Raw genomic sequence first — 19,612 nt, 5'->3', positions numbered from 1 at the left:
CACGATTTCTCAAAAAATAGCAGATCTACAAGCTCGTAGCGCGAGGCACTCTGTGCCGCTTTATGACCTTGTAGATCTGCTATTTTTTTGAATAGCGAAAGAAATCTAAAATTACACAGTTGCGTTTCCCGGATTGAATGGGTTAAAAGGCAGACAGTGACTCCGAGTCAGCACTTTTTAATAGTGTCATGCGGCCTTGGCCCTCAATTTCTGTCTGTTCCGAAAGTAAGTCATTCTGCCCCCCCCCCCCCCACCCCCCACCACACCACCACCACCACAACCGAATGCACTGCTTTATACTCTCACATCCAGCTGCACAAATAGTGAAGCAGCGCAGCGACCACAGACAAACAAATGAAGGAGGATGTAGGTGATGGTGCACGGGTGACGTAGTATATTCCGAGTATTAGCGTGTGAGGCCTGAAGTAGCATCTGATCTCCATTTCTCTGTGGCCATTGTTCATTTGTTTATTTGCAGTGGTGTAAAGTAACTAAGTACATTTACTTAAGTACTGTACTTAAGTAACATTTTGAGGTATTTGTACTTTACTTGAGTATTTCCAATTTCCAATACTTTTACTTCTACTCCACTACATTTCAGAGGCAAATATTGTACTTTTACTCCACTACAATTATTTGAAAACTTTAGTTACTAGTTACTTTGCAGATTTTAATTATTACATGCATTAACCACTTTAGCACTATTTTATACATATGCTATTTGAAAATAGCACATAGGCTATTTGAAAATAGCAGATCTACAAGCTCACAACGGCTATTTTCAAATATTTTGTACTTTTACTTTTGGTACTTTAAGTACATTTTGATGCCAATACTTTTGTACTTTTACTCAAGTAAACTTTTAATTCTGGACTTTTACTTGTAACAGAGTATTTCTATATTGCAGTATTGGTACTTTTACTTAAGTAAAGAATTTGAGTACTTTTTCCACCACATTTGTATCAGGGACCGTGCACAAAATGCATTAATCTCAACTTCAAGTGAAAGAGAGAAAAGATGCTTTGTACCAGATTTAGCTACAAGCCAATTCTCCCTGGGCTACAACAACTTCTAAATAAATCTGGTGGGTTTAATCTGGTGGGTTTTTTTTTTCCATCTTATAATAGCATTTGGAACTTACAATCCGTTGTGTTTTGGATACGGTAGCTTAGCTTGGCCAAAGAAAGACACTATAGAAGAAGTCATGCAATTAATTATTGGTTCACTTGTTCACAGCTAAGCATGTGATATTGTTGGGAGCGCGTAAGGGAAATTGCTGATACAGACCATCCTGTCTGTGGTAACACAATCCCCCCCACACACACACACACACATCTGTCTACTCTTCTGTCTATATAATATTCTGAAGAATTAGCATGCTTAACCCATTAAGGCCTGAGGTTCCGATTATACAAAATGTCTTCTAAACCCTAACAGTTTTCTGAAAAAACGTATGTTGCTATATCAGTGGTTCTCAAACTTTTTCATGGTCAGGGACCTCCAAAATGATATGTATTTGGCTGCCGACCCCCATCTGAAAATGTTTTCTTCCGGGGACCCCCCAGAAGCAAAGATTTGAGTTAAAAGAAATTGCGTTAAAACATTGATTGCAAAAATCTTCACGATTTTTCCAGAATAGCAGATCTACAAGCTCATAGCGCGGGACTCGGTGCCGCACTATGAGCTGGTATATCTGCTATTTTTGAATAGCCAAGGTATAAAATAATGGTTTAAGTGGTTACACAGATGCCTTCCCATTAGTATTCTGGGCACGTCATAGTAAGACAAACATTATGCGAAAATGGATGAAAATCCATGTGAAAATCTAAGCTCACAGCTTGTCTCACAGCCTTACAGGCATCATTACTACATCGCTACTACATCATACTGGGCAACTCATTCTCAGAACCTGCCCAGGAGGAACCTATAGGCCCAAGGACTGCACTATGTCAAGTATGGATGAAAGTCGGCCACCAAACAGCCAAGAATTCTACGCTATCTAACCAATCATCCTTATGTTTGGGTAGATAGCGTAGAATTCTTGGCTGAGGAGACACTGGAGTCTTATCTGGGTGCAAAGGAACTCTTTGCTGTGATGTTATACAGTAGTAGATAACACACGTCTCTTGGCCAATGTGTGTGTGTGTGTGCGCGCGCGCGCGCGCGCGCACACACACACGCGCGCGCGTGCGTGCGTGCGTGCGTGCGTGCGTGCGTGCGTGCGTGCGTGTGTGGTGTTTATGTCCTTTGTACATTCTTGTACTTCTGTTTATGCGGAGATGAATAAATATTTCAAATGTGTGTTGTATCCTGGGATTTTAACAGTCCTTATGTTTTGTTTGTCCTCTATTCAACTTATAACATTGCTGATTGATTAAGTTGTAACTCTAAAACTGAATGTATAGTACTTAATGGCATGCCAGATTTTTACCTGTCGGCATCTGTCACCAGCGCAAGACGTCCATAGTCCCAAGCACATTTTCGCAAGAAGGAGAACAGAAACAGAAGTGCCTAGAATGGGATAGAATAAACACATGTCAAAACAACTCATGCCATCACTCACTACACAGAGCTGACATCTGTGACGGTACTGAACATTGTGTACAGATACAGTGTATAGTATCATCTTGACAGAATTGTGCTCATCATCAGGAAAACACTAAAGACAATAGGTTTTAGTATGACTAGGATATCTCCACCTCTAACCATTTTTTTTAAGAAAGTGTTAAATAGCTCTATATTCTCATAGTAATCAATGCTATAGAGTGCTTGTTCAGTAAAAGGGGTCTCCCCGTCTCCAGCTGTTTAGTAAACAGAAAACATTCTAACTGCATTTTGGGAGTACACAAGACTACCAGTACTTTTTATTGCAAATATTGAAACTACTGTTGGTTGCTGGCTTGTAGTTTTTCTTTCCTTTTTTTTGTGTTTATGATTTCCTAAGTGTGTGTCTTTGTAATGTGCACGTAATTTTGTCAAAAATCAATAAAGATATTGAAAGAGTAAACAGAAAATACATTTTCAGGTGAGGATCATTTCATCCAATCACAAGAGAGACCTCATGAGTGGACATAGTTGACATTGGGATACTATCAAATTGAAGCTGATAGCTGAGAGACTTCCTGTCTCTTTCCTGACTGGATGAAATTGGTGACCCACCTGACAATGTATTTTGTGTTTACTAAAGAGCTGGAGAGACAGGAAGACCCCCCCCTGGCTGTTACTGAACAAACATTAACAATGGATGATTACTATCAGAACACAGAGTGGGCCTGGTATAGACCCCTGGGGACTCCGGTCAATTAAGTATATAGGTTTTAAATTATTAAAAAATTAACCACTTGAACCCAACGTCCCTATTCTGGGGACAAACATTCGGTAAAAATTGGCTATTTTCTGTGACATTTCATGTAGAAAGAAAAAAGGAGGGGGCCTAGTATAGATCCCTGTGCAGGGGTTGACACTAACGGTTACCCGACTGCCGGTGGCAAGTAAATAAAACATTCGGGCAAGTGGAGTTTGCTTTCAGGTTGCCCGAGGGGCAAGTGCATTCCGTCTTCATTAAATATGATAGGCTATTTATGAAGAACAATGATACCTTTTTACAACTAGCAGTTGCACTCATTCTGGTTTTTCAAAATGACTGCTTTTAACATTAATTTGTTCTACAAGCGCAGATTTTACCTCTCGTTTTATAATGGAAATCTTACTTTTTGGGCAAGTGGGCATGACCTTTGTGCAAGTAGAACATGACCTGTACCTGCCCGAGGGGCAAGTGCCTCTGAGACCTTAGTGTCAACCCCTGCTGTGGGCGGGATTCGGTCAATCAAGTACAAAGGGTGGTGGTTGAAGAGAGACTCACCAAGAAGCACATGAAGTCCAGAGCAAGGACAGTGGGCACTCCTCCAAAAGGCAGACCCTGGAGCACAGTGCTGCGGATTCGGGCAGAGTAGCAATAGTCCTTGGTGTTGTTGGTAATGTCCGTGGGGCAGTTCCCATGGGGGCACTGGGCTTGTGTCACCCAGATGCCCATCATGAAAATCAACACTTGGTACATCACTCAGTGAAGCATGTTGAGTATCTGAAAAGGAAGGAATATATATAATTTAATGATAGCTTTATTTTAAAATGCAATCAAAGCAACAAGATAAAAAATGTAAAAAAGCAAGACTAGTATAAAAGCCCCACTAGCAATCCCTTGAAGCTGTACTGCTCCCTTACACCCAATCAGAAAAAGGTGGTTTAAACCACTTCATCGTAAGACTTCATGTAATCCGTAATATTCAACCTGTTCTGTTGTATTGTTCCTCGTGTTTTTTCACTATATTGTCCATGCCTAGCAGCCTAACAGAAACAAACGTTTCACTATTACCTGACCCGTATTGTTTCCTAGATTATCAGACTTCCCACACCCACACGTTCTGATATGAAAATAAGGCCATCACACGCTTAGCACTTACAATAACAAATGACACATGATCATCCCCTCTATCGCTATTTCAAACTCATGCCATCTGGGCGAAGATACAGAACCTTGAACTGGGAAAAGGCTCGTATTAGCAGGAGTTTTGTCCCCTTAGCCATTGCAGCATTAAACAAACTGCCCCGTCAATAGGATGATGTTATAAATAAGTAATATATATGTATTAAAACATATAGTATAAATAAGCTAGGCTAATCTAGTCTGTAAATGTGAAGAAACTAAAAGGAGGAATGAAACTTTGGCATGTTTAGGGCCCCGATGTTGTGCCTATAGTCTAGACACTGGATGTCAACTAAGCACAAATATCCTGTTTTCTCATCAACTAAAATATATACCAGAGATGCGGCAGTGCACTCAGATGTTCAAACATCAGGTCAAAGAGTAATGACATTTCAGCCGATCAACTTATAACAATGAGCTCATATTATGAATCTGGGACCTTCAGGCTGACTCCTTCCCCCGTAAATATAATACTTTGTTGCACACCAATGTTTCTCCAAAAAACGAAAAAGTATCAACTGAAAATTGTTGAAGCATCGTTTGTCTATACTTTTTGAGTTGCCAATATCATTTTTGCCTAAATATAAATCAAACTTAAATACTTCAGTAAGTATTTATAGGCAGTTGTTGACTTGATTAGTAAATATAATATAATGTAGCCTACACTGAACTAAAAGTGGAAATATTTTAGACGTGACCTTATGTTACTCAAAGCATCCAAACAACAACCTCTGTCAATGTGGTGAGTAATGCATGACGAAGGGCACAACATGCCCTGGAACATGATTTCTGATTGCAAAACATCAGAGCCCTCCAGCTGAGCTTACACAATACACCATCTTAACAACAATGATACAATATCGGGTGAAATTGAATTCACACTTTGAAACATCGGGTGAAATTGAATTCACACTTTTAAACAGCATGCGGAAAAGCCAGTTCACCAACATTACTGCTTTAAGTCCAACAAACAAAAAAGGCAGCAATTATCTTTTTGCCTAACCTCTGTATGGGAGGTGGACCCATAATTGAAGGATACTGAATTGTAAGGAGATGGCAAGACTTTGTGTAGGCCAACTGTGCAAGGGGGTTCAAGGAAGGCCATACCGCATATCAGAAATGGAATGGTTGTGTGCCGCGTAGCGCACCAAAAAGCAGGTCTACAAGCTCACAACCCGTCGCGACATGTTGTGATCTTGCAGATCTGCTATTTTTGGTGCGTGACATCACACCGCACAACTATCAGGCATAGGTCGTCAGGCCAGGCGTGCTGCCAAATGCACAATTTCACTTCTATACCGTGCCCTTCGACCCACTATTACCAGTATTCACGATGCTGCTCATCTGCCTTTAACACTAACTCATTTATGGTCTCACCAGGAATGCTGTGACATCACTGGAGAAGGAGGCTGCTGCCGCTTGAACAATAGACTGATAGAGGCCAGAGGGTTCAAATGGACGAGCCTCAACCCATGCAAAGAGACAACGTACCCCCTGTGTCTCACATAAAAATGAAACCGCTGCATGGCATGCGGCCATGGGTTTCAAACCACTGGAAAATCAGCAACACAGACTTCTTTGGGAGGACTTGCAGCTTGGAAAAGAATATGTGTGTGCCTAGACTAGATATAGGCAGAGTAGACCTACATCATCAATGTGATGCAAATTCATGGGCAGATAAAAACAGGCCATGCTGACATAAAACAAATATCCAACTAAGAAATATCAGGTACTGTACAAGCTGTGCTTGTTCTAGCGACACTTTTATTTTCACTTTACATGCACACCTTTGGTAATAATATCCAAGGAGATTACATGCATTCTTAAAACACAGCTAAAAACGCCAATATTGTATCTTAAGACGTTAAAAACTGAATGACTCAGAAAGTTGATTCATACCAAACTGAATTGTTCACTAAGGATTAAACAGCTCACTCTTGAGACCACAATCTTTTGTTGTTTTTCATTTGTTTCTGAAAAACACTTTTAACACACAGCTTTTGTCACAAAGACGTGTCGCGATATGATTATATATTTATATTTGATCCTGTGTTTCTTCACATCAGTCAAGTACAGCATCATAGGCGTAACCACATTTCAAAAGGAAAGGTAGGTGTAAAAACGGACCATATTTAGTTCTGAATCATGACCAAGCAGCAGGGAAATACTGTGTCACCTCTCTCCACCTCAGGCTGGTTGCTATGGTACCGGCAGTCTGCCGCACATTCTCAAAATACAAACAAACATAACAGGGATGAAGGCAATGGGGGAGAAAATCACTTGGTAAACTCAATTTAGAACAGGTTTGCTATTAAAGTGGACTTAACTGTGGTCCAAACGTGTTGATACAACTCATTAAACAAATAATAAAGCAGGCAGTTGTGAAGCAATACAAAAGTGACATTCAGAGGATCTGCTGTCCACCTCCATAAAAATGCAACCAAATGTAACATTTGAGATTGTAACTAATAATTTGCAGTTTTGATTGATTCATGTACTTTGTTTAGTAAGACATGAGAACAACAGTACATGGAAGTACAGTGACAAACATTTTGCCTTTTAGGCTAATTCTACTTTGTGCCTGATGCATGTGAGACTGACTTCAGAAAGGTTCAAATGCACTTCAGAATCAGATTCAACAGAGAACTTCATTAGTGGAAAGACCCTATTCAGACACAAAAGCCCCTGGCATTCTAGTCAAACACTATCTCAACTGGGATGTAAAAGCCATCATGGAACTATTTTCAAAGGTGATTCTATGGGGGGATCAAAGGTATGATAGCCCTTGAGTTCTCAGTCTAGACTTGTGTTCAGTGTGTCGAACACGTATTCTGGTCACAAGAACCTTCAATCAACTTGAGCAAATTCTCTCCAAAAGCCAGAAAGAAGTTTCAATTCTCAAGTCTGTAGGACATCACCAAGCAGCGCTGGCGGCCACGGTTGGTATTTCTATCATGGCAGTGACTTGGGTAACTATGGGTTCGGTTACCCTGACCAATAACCTGCAAAAATGATGGCATACCCCTACTTGCCTGATGCCTATAACGGAGGGAAAACCCGAATATCTGCACATCAAGCTGGATCAAACTCAAGCCCAGTGAGAGAACTGTGGGCATGTTCACATGCAAAATTAGTAGGGATGTCCGATTTTATCGGCCTCCCGATATTATCGGCCGATATTAGCATAAAAATTTATATCGGGAAAATATCGGTATCGGTTTTTGAAAAAAAAAAAAATTTTTTTTTTTTTTTTTTTTTTTTTTTGCTTTATAAATAAGTTACAGGAGTTCTTACTGTATATGGTGTGTGTGATATGAAATTTGAGCTTACCCTAATCACAATAATCCCCGCATATATCGGTATCGGTTGATATCGGTATCGGTAATTAAGAGTTGGACAATATCGGTATATCGGTTATCGGTAAAAAAGCCAATATCGGACAACCCTAAAAATTAGATTTTATCTTGGAGTTATAATCTAGGCTATACAAGGTCCTTCATTATCATAGAAAGCCCCTATATACACAGGTCTAAACAACAAAGCAATACAACAGAAAAAACAGTTCATGTTTACATGTACTGCAAGTTACCTGAGCAAGCATGCGAGTTACAAGACAGAACATTCTCATGCAACACACACACACATTGAACCAGGCTAATTTGGCCTAGATAACTGAACATGTCTCTTCAAGATCCAGTTAACAAATTCACCCTTCTTTAGAGGCTGATAAACCAACTCACATCAGAAGAAAATCAAATGCAACTATGAACCGTGGGCTATTCATTAAAATACTAATACATGGTTATAATAATAACAACTTTGACATATTGGCTATTGTGAGAGCTCAAGCCATGATTACTTTCTGGGCAAAAGTAGCCTAATCTCAAACTACAAAAAGAAGACTTCAAGTGCACACCCCATTAGCAAAGTTAGCAAAGCTGGTCTAGGTTGCCTACACTATGATCTCAAATGTTAACAATACATTTACAACAAGTGGAAAATGATTTCTGAGGAGCCGTTTTATTTAATAAAAAAAAGAAATCCAATTTGAGTAGGCCTATGCAATTTCAGTACTTTAGCCTGTCTTCTGTAAGACAACATTCCAAAGCTGATACGGGCTGCCCAGCCTATCCTACGTACAATGGTGAGAATTCTTTACATAAGCAAAGAGACAAATGACTTGGCAGATTAGCTAGAATTGATGTTGTTGGCCTTGTGGGTATTAGTCTGTAAATGATTGACAATGCAAATACTACTGGACACCTGAGCTTTGATTAGCACAGGATTCTGATAATGTGAAAGCACTCTAGTGCTGGTGTTGTAAGTAACCATGCCATTAGGACAACACAGGCAAAAGGAGAATTTCCAGTGGAAAGATGATAAAATTTGGCATCACTCACTGGTGCCAAGAATCAGATCTATGTGATCAATTTAAGGCTGTCAAAATATGCCATTCACATCGAAAAGGGACACAATCAAAGGTGGCAAACATTTTTTATGTACTATGATACATACATTTCCTGTTAACAGGAAACGGTTTTGGGATTTGGGGGGATTACCTGCCTGGGCAAACCTTGACTCATTTCAGATCAGCAGGGAAAGTCAACAGCTGTAGATGTATTACACCACAGAGCACACCTCTCAGTGTATGCACTTAAAACTATGGCACAGATTGTGTGATAGAGAGGCCCTGGCAATCTTGTCACTGCGACGGAATTCAATGTCAAGGAAATTTAGTTGGCTAATCCAACCCATATCTTTTTACTGCAAAGGAAATTGTTATTTTGATTTAGGCTGGTAAATGTCAAAGATCATAAATAGGTACAGTTGTTACTTGTTGACAAAATAAATCATAATTAGGGCAACATCACGGGGAGAGTTGGACACTGAGTGTCAACTATGCATGGTCAATCCAAACATATTTAACTAAACATAAACTTGTTTACTGACAAAGTGAGCTGGTGATGTTGTGTATGTCATATAATGCCTGCTGTCAAATAAAACACTGATCCAGGGCAGGATGTCAAACTGATAATTGTCATTGAAAAAGCATTCCATCAGTGTTTAATATTTCATAGCAAGTCATCCAACCCCAGTGCACCTCATGAATACAAAATGAACAGGTGCCGTCTCATGTTTATTCCTTTTTGGCCATTGACCATGACTAGACTATGATATCAAAGAGACAGATTAGCAGTGACATCTACCAGATTGTGGCTGGGGGGGTCATCGCCACTCAATGATGAAGCACATTTGACTTAAGACAGCAGAGAGATTAGACCTGACCTGTGGAACTATCAAGGTTTCTCAACAACAATGGTCACTCAGTCAGCACCTAGTAACCCAGTGTAAGTGTCAGGATTTACTAATCATATGAGGTTTTATCTACAGCGCTATGTCCAACATTTTAGCACAACAGCCAGCTAATCTAACACTAGATTTAATTACACAGTAAAAATCCAGTGCTGATTTCACTCGGTCAGGGTGTACAAATGGAACCAAATGGACCCTTGCAGATGTGTAGCTGAGTGTACAAATGGAACCAAATGAACCCGAGGGTCCATTTTGTTCCATTTGTACGACTACGATCTGACTGAACCACTACCATGAGACACTGCTGTCGTTTCATTTGTACAATCTCAGTTAAGTCATCTTAATCATTTGTATTATTTTACCACTGGTTTGGAATGGAAATCACAAAAGCCCAGTTCCATGTCGCCTTTCTAAAGCCTCTGTCGCCGGGGAGTGTGTGTGACATGCATAAATAAGCATGAATGTCCCTGATTCACGAATGTCGCGTTTTTAACTATATGCAGTCACACAAAAAAATGAAACAGACCATCTAAACATCTATTAACGATTAATTATGATAGACAACCCTGTGTTAACATAATGAGCCCCACGCTAATCTCTGAACACAGTCGTGATTAATAATGGAGCTTCAAAAGCTGCCGCAGATGCAATCGGAAGGTTGTGAGAACAACAACCACAGCCACTAAAACCACAAACCAACCACATCCCCTAAAACCAAAACAAATAAGAGACAGGGATTTATTCATTTGCGAAGCCGTCTTACCTCGTTGTCGTGTGGTTGGTGTTCAGGGTTAGCTAGTCAATATTAGCCAACGGTCTAGTTATTAGCGTTAATAATAGCTCCCTAACGGCGGCGGTGGTGGTGGTGGCTGCTGTTGAAGCTAATAACAGGTGGAAGCTAGCTGGCTAACGCCCGTTAGCCGCTCTTCTTCTCCTCCAGTGATTTACATAAAGCTTATTGTTCCTGTGTGACTGGACACACACAATAGAGTGTCCGCCGGGCCGGCTGGAATACCAATGTTGACCGATCAATTAACCAGGAGGTAAACAACTGAGCTGTCTGTCTGTCTATACAGTGTACGGAGGAGGAGGACTTGTTGTTGTCACCGCGTTACGTTACTGAGTGATAGAGAGAGAGAGAGAGCCGGTTGAACAGCTACCACCACTAACCAGTCCGACCACCAGAGGTAACCTAGCTCTCTGACCAACGCGAGATTACACGAGAGGTGGGAGGCTCCATGACTTCGTCCTCTTCTTCTGGATTTGTCAGCAGTTGGAAAAAGCAGTTTTAAAGGCACATGAATGCCACCAACTGGACTGGAGTGTGGAGATGTAGGGCCCTATGGCAGTGGTTCTCAAACCTTTTCATGTCAAGGACCCCCAAATGGACACTTATTAGCCCGCGGACCCCCATTTGAAAAGATAAGCCAGGGACCCCCATAAGAGAAGATTTTTACGGCTCTAGCAGTGATTCTCAACCACTTTAATTTCAATGACCCCCAGTTTGACATGCATTAGGCTGCGGACCCCCGTTTAATGGCATTTCTATCTCTGGAACCCCAATTCATATTGTACAATCAATGTTAATTTAACTCTGAGAGTGTACAAATGGAACCAAATGGACCCGGGTCCATTTGGTTCCATTTGTACGCTTTCAGAGTTACAGACCCATAAGGGTCCATTTGGTTCCTATACATCATTTAGCTGGGGACCCCCTGGAACCCCCTCAAGTACCCCTGGGGTCCCCGGACCCCACTTTGAGAACCAATGCCCTATGGCAAATGCAGATCAAACGACATTGTATTAGTCTTTGATAAGCTTAACTGGCAACTGCTGATAAAAAACACAATTTATTGACACAAGGAATTAACAGTCACACTTTTGTGGATTACAGTAAAATTGTTATGACAATCACATCCACACTCACTTAATTCCGAAGTGCACTCTAACCATAGGCGCTAAGCATAGTGGGGGGCCGGAATGTCAATGGCACCGTTCTGTTACTGGCTGCAGTTGCTCTCTCAACACGACCAACTAGGTGTCAGACAAGCTAATACACAACAAATTGTTCTTTGTAAACTGACAGTGGGTGTGAAAGAAGGGGGGCTCGGGCTGCAAGAATATGGGCTGACCAGGGATCAGATTACTGCAGCCAATATGTATGGGGGAACAAAGTTGTTGGATTCCTTATTAATCAAGGTGAAAACATGCAATTTAATATCATTGTCAATGTCTCTATTGTAGCCTGCTACAGCGTGGAGTAGCCTATAGCTGATTTCTCGCAGACTGTGTAAGAACAGCATTTTAGGTTGTATAAAATACCCTGGTGCGTCAGTGCGTTCCTTATTACTGTTAAAGTGATGTTTATCATTATGTTTCATGTAGTTCTTCTAACTTTCATTTAAGCTAATGTCCCCCGACTTTTTCCCTCATGCAGGCGTGGCTGAATCTAAGGCCGCACTGAGGCACTTATAATGTTTGACACTATACACCCGACGTTTGCTTCATACGCCCTAGCCTTTGATTGCCTTTCAATAAAACCATATTTGATAGACATAAGTATTACCTACATGGTACTGATTCATTATAGAGAATGTTATATCATTGTAATCCGTTTTATATTTCCTGAACAATAGATTAATGAAACTGAACGGAGCGAATGGCATCGCACGTGACACGCAGCACAAACCATTGTCTTTTTTGAATAGACTAACTTATATAAACACAATTGACACAAGGAATTGACACTCTCACTTCTGCTGATTATAGAGAATCACAGACATTTGTTGAGAATTAGGAGAGAGTTGTGCGCCCGACCCTACTCTCGACATATCCAGTGCAGGCGCGCTCTACCAAACGAATTTGGGATAGCGGGTGGTTTTAATCCGCTATGTGCTTTCCCAAACGTGTGTGGGCAAGATAGCTATTTTAGGGATAATGCAACAAGGAGTCGGCATAATGTAAAGCGTTTAGTGCGGCTGGAAGATACCGTTTTAGGGACAGTGCCAGCTGCCTTGTGCTTAATTCACGGGTAGCGGGTAGTGCAAAGGGGTAAGGCACCGGCCAAGATAGGGCCCGTAGAGTGACCAGGATGTAAAGCTGGAGAGGCGTAGAATAGATGGTTAGCAAAGCAAGTTTAGAGCTGCTTTAGTGTTGCTGTATGACGCTTGCTGAAAATAACTGATCTACAAGCCAACGCGTTGCGTCTTTTTGGCAAGTAACACCCTTGTGCGATGGAATGAATGCTTCACTGCCTGGTATGGAAACTGTACCGAACTCAACCGCAAGATATTGCAAAGGGTTGTGCGGACAGCCGAACGCATCAGTGGATGTGATCTCCCCCCATCCAAGCCCTATACAACGAACGCTGTGTCAGCAAAGCTCTCAGAATCATCAAGGATCCAAGCCATCCCAACCACAAACTGTTTCAGATAATGCAGCATGGAAAATGGCTATGCAGTCTTAGAGCCACTAGCAACAGACTGCTAAAAAGCTTCTTTCCCTGTACAATCAGGCACGATCTGACAAGAACAAAAATTTACCAGGACAAAAGGAAACGCTACCCCCCCCCCCTCCCTCTCCTGTGCTTTTCTTGCACTTTAATATGCTTGAACTGTTCCTACCTAAACTGCTGTATATGGAAGATATTGTAAAGTTCTTTACATAAAGTAATGTGGCAGCTACTGAAGAAAATGCAGTTGGTGTATAAAATATTTCACAGAGGAGATTGTGTGCACATCTTGTACCTGTATTTAGGCCAGGTGCTGGACATCAATGCAAGAATCAAGGAGAAGAGGGTAAAACATCGGCACACTGGTTTAAAGCTCCCAAAACATATTCTCAGTGTATAAAATAAACCAAGATCATATGCACATGTACATATGCTGATGTTCTCTTTTTTACGGTTTTATTATCATTATTATTATTATTATTACTTATGCTGCTTTATTGTCTGAAGGAAGCCAAACAAAAATACGTTTTACTCTTATGTACCTGTACACAAGATGTAACAATAATGCACAACCTAAACCCCTTGAAAAGCTCCTCCCAGGATCTGCGGACCTGTGGAAGGTGGTGTGGTCGGCTGAGCGCACCACAGCGACTTCCTTCCTGTAAAACACCACTCCAGCAATGGACTGTTTGTGCTGATGATGCGGACAGACAAGCGCCTGTGGTGTCACAAGGTCATCACGAGAGACACAGCGACAGTTTCTTTCCCCTGGCCGAGGCTATCAGAGCCCCAAACGATGACAAAAATAAAATAAAACATCAAAATCTGTAGGCTAAACACCCCCTTTATCGTCACTATACAGAGCACACACGGTATTTATTCTTATACTTTTTGGGACAAAACCCCCTGCACATCCAATGAACACATTTTGGCCTTGTTCGGGACGGAAGCCAGGTGAGGACTGGGGAGATCGATCTCTGTTGCTGCACTATAGTGACTCCTACAGCTACAGGGCCAGGGCACCTGTTCAGTGGGAACTGGGGAGCTGATCTCAGATGAATAGTATGATCTATTTCGACCTCACTCAGATCTCAGATGAATAGCAATAACCTCGGCAAGGCCGACGGCTTCACAATCAAAGTGGGTGACAATGTTATCACAAGAAAAGAGGAAATTACCTACCTAGGTTCCATTTTAGAGGCAAACCTTTCCAGTGATAAAATGTCAATAGTATGTCAACAAAAAAGTCAACCAAAGAACATGATTTTTGATAGGATTTCCTCTCTGGTCAGTATAGAATACTCTGAGGACTCTAACAGGAGCCCTCATCCAAGGTTACTTTGACTATGCATGCACATCATGGTACCACAACACCACAAAGGCCTTAAAAACAAGGCTCCAGACATCCCAAAACAAACTCGTGAGGCTACTTCTTGGCCTTACAGACCTACAACTCATCTAACCCCTGCTCACTTTGCTAGGGTCGAATGGCTCAGGGTTGAGGACAGAGTACACCAACTTGCAATGGGCCTGGTCTACAAGATACACCACAATGTTAAGACACCCATGTACCTGTCAAAGTACTTCAAAAACGTAAAAGTCCACAATCACAACACCAGAGGAAGCTCCACTGATCACATCCAACCCAGATTTGGCACAAACAAGGGGTTGAATTTGTTCTCCTGCTATGCCACAAAAAAGTGGAATGCCCTACCAAAAGCCGTGAAGGAGTGTAAACCCCTACTCTCCTTCAAAACCACCCTAAAAGAGTACATACAGGTGGCTGCAATTCGAAACTGGCCCCTGTAAAAGTCAAAGCCGAACCCCCCCCCCCCCTCGAACTGTTTACTGTACATTTTTCTTTCTTATTTTTAAACTGTTTTTATGATGTTCTGCATAGTGTATATCTGTCTGTCTTTTAATGTCTCTATGAATTAAGTACAAAGGACCCCAATCCTATTAGTTGACCTTGAATTGAACAGTAGCCTACTGTCATGTGCTTTTTTCTGCAAACTTCTAATAAGTATATTTAGTCAATTCAAAAAAAGCATGTTCCTCCACATGCATTACGCCCTCCCGGTTAAACTCCTCACTGTCAGGTAAAAAGAAGCAGAATGACAGCATCATGTGTATCGAAGGAGGCACATGCACAACTGCACCTGACCCCCCCTAAGACCAACCAATAATGAGGAATTGAATTGGGAATTGAATTGATAATATAATAAATGTAAAAAAAAATAAAGAAAAAACCTGCACATAATTTACTTTTCATGTAGGCTACTATACACTAGACTAGAGACCCTAAGTGATATTCTTTGGTTAAAACGAAAAGTTTATGGTTAAGCTTTATATTATATCATAGTGTTTGTTCAGTAACAGGGGTCCCTCCATCTCTTTAATATTTTTTTTCTCCAGGTTACACATTTCATCCAAGAGAGAGAGAGAACCCCACAAGGATCATTTATCAGCTTGTGTTCCAGTTCCAATGTTATCTTCTAATTTATTTGTGTGTCACCACTTCCAATTTCACTTGTATCCTGGTATAACCCACCGACGACCTCGACCAGATGTTTCCTAATAGAGCTGCTTGAGAGATGGGGAGACACTTTTACACTTAGTAAATCAAATTTAAAAAAATCACTTACAGTGCCTTTAACTTAATGTACTTGTATTTTCTTAACCTGTTTTATACCCACCCCAATAGTAGGCTATATCTTTATTGTTGTTTAGCACAGACTGCGGACTGCGGAGCATGTCTTGTCACGCCAACATTTCACTGCATGTACTTGTGCTGGTACTGTATGAGTCATATTGACTCATGACTCGATTGACTCGAGTCAAATTCAATGACATTGAGCTATAATATAATATCGGCGCGTGAGCGGCGTGACAAATAAACCCCCTTTGAATCATTGAATGAGTCACACAAAGATCTAGTTCTATAGTTAATAGAGAACATGTCTCTCGGCCGCTGGTCTTTGTGTACTTTGTGTCTATGCTTTGTACGTAGATTCGCGCCGGTGTCGCACACCCGAAATAGACGATCTACAAGCTCACAACGGAGCTTGTAGATCGGCTAAGTTCGCTCATGAGCTGACGATGACGCGATGCCGATGACTCCACTTTCTGGCACGTTTTAATGACGTCAAACCAGAGTTTGATATGTTTGTTTAGTTTGTATCGGGACCGATTGAGACATGTTTTACATTTAACTTGTAGATCTTTGTATTATTATTATTATTATTATTGGATGGGATGCTTGTCTAGTGTCTCTGTTCTTCGATCATCGCTGTGACATAAGGCTTATAGTCATGGATACACGACTGTCACGACCGTCATGGATGAACTTCAACCTGGTGTTTGCGTTTTCTCCATTTACAGCCCGTACATCTACATAAACGTTCAGATTTCAAATATAAAGTGCTTACCCCATGGCCACTGATGTTACAATTATATACGGGCCCTCAGAAGTACCCGTATCTTCCGTATTATCAATAAAAATAATTTTAATCCGATTGGTGGCCATTTTCTCCGTATTTTCTCCATAGGCTTTCGACTACGCGATCCTATCGGCTGGGAGGTGTATTGCACTGTGATACATGATAACTCTATGTTAGAATGGCCACCGATCGGATTAAAATGCTTCTTATTGAACAATACGGAAGCCAGGGGTACTTCTGAGGGTCCGTACATAATTGTAACATCCGTGACCATATGTTAAGCACTTAATATTTGCAATCTGAACGTTTAAGTAGATGTACGTGCCGTAAATGAAGAAAGTGCAAACACCAGATTGAAGTTCATCCATGACAGTCGTGTTTCAGGGCTAATAAAGGCTAAACGCAGTTGCTTCGCCCTCCTCGTCGCCTTTTAGTGACGCAAAACGTTTTGACATTCATGTAGCAGCGTGAGAGAAGTGGAAGGTAATCAACCCATTATTATCAGAGTTGATCTCTTATTAAAATGTTTACAATAGAAGCCTTGTTGATACGACACGTGCGTGGTAATATATATATTTAAACCAATGAACCAAGCAGCTGTTTTGTCAACCTGAAAAGTGATAATTCACTTATTATTAGCAGATAGCATAGCATACCCAACCTTGGACACTGTGGTAGTGTGCATGATGACTACATAACGAGCTAAATGGCTAACTGTCTATTTATGTTCTTCTCTAACTAGGTTGGTGTCTGGCTGGTTTGTGTAATCATCCGTTTGTTGTGATCTTCTCTCTAACTAGGTTGGTGTCTGCTTCAGTCATGTCTGTTATCCACCATCTGTCCAGATCCTTCAGTGGGCTGATCAGCCCAGTACAACAACAGAGAGCTTTCAGGTCAGTTAAGGAGCTTGCATTTTGTAACACACTCCATATGATGTGTAGTGAGTGACCTCTTTCTACCTCCATGGTAGTGACAGGGTAAAGTATTTGTCTTTTAGTATTTGATTTAATCTTCAATATTGTTTTGCTCTTTACAAACTAATTTACAGCATTCTCACCCCACTGATGTTTATAGCATTTTTTCCTCAAAGTATCTATCATTATCTACATTATAGTCACAGTTGTGGAGTTTATGTTGTGGAGCCGGTGTCATAGGATTGTAAGCTGTACATCTGTGCTTAATTAATCACTTAAGTCACTTATGACAAAGGCGGATCTACAAGCCCTAAGTCTGATTGTAACATCTTGATCCCTGGACTCTGTATTGTGTATTTAGTAACCGGTATTTGCTTAGTAGATTGTCAGTAGGGGAAGCAATAATAGAAGTTTTGTATTGTGTGTTTACTAATGACCAGCTTAGTGGATTGCCAGTAGCTATTGACTAATACAAGTTTTGTCCTGCAGTGTGTCAGCAGTTGCAGCAGCCATCCAGAAAATGACAAGAGTACGAGTTGTTGACAACAGCACTCTTGGAAACACTCCTTATCATCGAGCTCCAAGAGTCATCCATGTCTACACCAAAAATGGAGTGGGGAAAATAGGTGACACAGTTTTGCTCGCCATCAAAGGACAGAAGAAGAAGGCACTAATTGTTGGACACAAGATGCCTGGAGACCGCATGACTCCACGTTTTGATTCGAACAATGTTGTTCTAATAGAGGACAATGGCAACCCTACAGGAACAAGAATTAAAGTCCCCCTACCTACACATCTGCGCAAGATGGAAGGAGACTACTCCAAACTGCTTTCCATTGCTAATAAATTTGTATAGCGACAGAATCATGTATCTAACCACTTAAACCCTTGTGTCCCTTTTCTGCTGTGAACAAAAATAGATCTACAAGCTCACAACGCATTGTAACACCTTGTGAGCTTGTAGATTGTCCATCTTCACTGAAGAGATTTGTGTAGAGGGAAAACGGGAGAGGGCCTTGTATAGTGAAATCTATCAGTCTAGGGAATCTGCCCCCCCGTCACGTACTCTTCCTGTTCCAGCTTGAACACTTGCATATTGAACTGTCTCTGAGGTTTCTCATTAGTTGATACATAGTCTCGCGTGGCCAGACTGTTGCCTCCCACAATTTTCAAATGTTTCCGGTCATACAGTCTGGGACTCGGAAGCTCTGATCATGATTAGAATATAAACCGGATATGAAGCCTCCTCCCCACTTCCGTTTCGTCTTTACAGTCGCACAGATTTATCCTAATATAAATACAAATCATCTAAGTATATTTAGCTTGCTGCTTAGCTGAAATGGAAATAAAATAATAAAATGTAAAGATATTTTAAAATATATTTTCGTGAACGGAAGTGCCAGCTTCCTCTCTCGGATTTCGGGAGTTGTAGTTCCAGACTATATAGCATTCAGAGATTGTGGAATAGTTGTCTGGCTACGCGAGACTAGTTGATACAGAACTGCTGAAAGCTGTTAAGCGGTGTCAAGGACTGCAATGAAGGCGTGCTGTGAAGATGCTGGCGATCAGGGCTTGACGCGGTATGGTCTTGACGCAAGTCTCGGTCGCCGTCTTCTGTTTCCTGTGGTACAGAGCCAATGAGACATGTCCTGGTAGGACGTGCACACCAGCTATTAGAACGCTGTCAGTCCCTGGTCTAATAAAGTTTAAGTGGTTAATTACAAGCGATTTCTACTGCATCTCTTGATGTTATCGGACTGTACATTTTTCAACCAATTACATTTGTTCTCCATAAAGTGGTACTGTGCTCATAATCTTTGTCTTTGGTCACTGTCCTCAATGTGTCAAAGTTGCTTCCCACTTCATGTGCTTGCACAAAACATTGTGTGTTTTGGGAGGAATGATTATTCCATATGTGGGTAAGATGACCGTTCCATTTCACTCTTTAGGATGTAATGCATCATTGTATGCTTACAATAAATATAACCTTTACAGTGATTGCAAGTCATGA

At 41.1% G+C, this 19,612-nt stretch overlaps 2 protein-coding genes across 4 annotated transcripts in view; one reads left to right on the top strand and one right to left on the bottom strand.

The window, feature by feature from the left end:
- The window catches only part of LOC311058262 (CSC1-like protein 2), a 39,719-nt gene extending 28,739 nt beyond the window's left edge, over positions 1–10,980 (bottom strand). For all 3 annotated transcript variants that reach the window (XM_084075641.1, XM_084075642.1, XM_084075643.1), the window contains exons 1-3: positions 10,560–10,980; positions 3,863–4,081; positions 2,432–2,511 (exon numbers count right to left, since the gene is read on the bottom strand). In XM_084075641.1, coding sequence (XP_083931767.1) covers positions 2,432–2,511; positions 3,863–4,057 — 275 coding nt within the window. In that variant the 5' untranslated portion in view covers positions 4,058–4,081; positions 10,560–10,980. The remainder of the gene's footprint in view (positions 1–2,431; positions 2,512–3,862; positions 4,082–10,559) is intronic.
- Positions 10,981–17,088: 6,108 nt separating this feature from the next.
- Positions 17,089–19,415, top strand: mrpl14 (mitochondrial ribosomal protein L14). Its single transcript, XM_084075646.1, has 3 exons — positions 17,089–17,170; positions 17,488–17,580; positions 18,091–19,415. The coding sequence occupies exons 2-3, from the start codon at positions 17,507–17,509 to the stop codon at positions 18,455–18,457; spliced, it is 441 nt and encodes a 146-aa protein (XP_083931772.1). The 5' UTR covers positions 17,089–17,170; positions 17,488–17,506; the 3' UTR covers positions 18,458–19,415.
- The last annotated feature ends 197 nt before the right edge of the window (positions 19,416–19,612 follow it).

Source organism: Gymnoscopelus microlampas (genome assembly GCF_963454915.1).
Source record: "Gymnoscopelus microlampas genome assembly, chromosome: 13".
Lineage (NCBI taxonomy): Eukaryota > Metazoa > Chordata > Actinopteri > Myctophiformes > Myctophidae > Gymnoscopelus > Gymnoscopelus microlampas.
The sequence above is the reverse complement of the archived record's forward strand: the minus strand, read 5'-3'. Positions and strand labels throughout refer to the sequence as shown.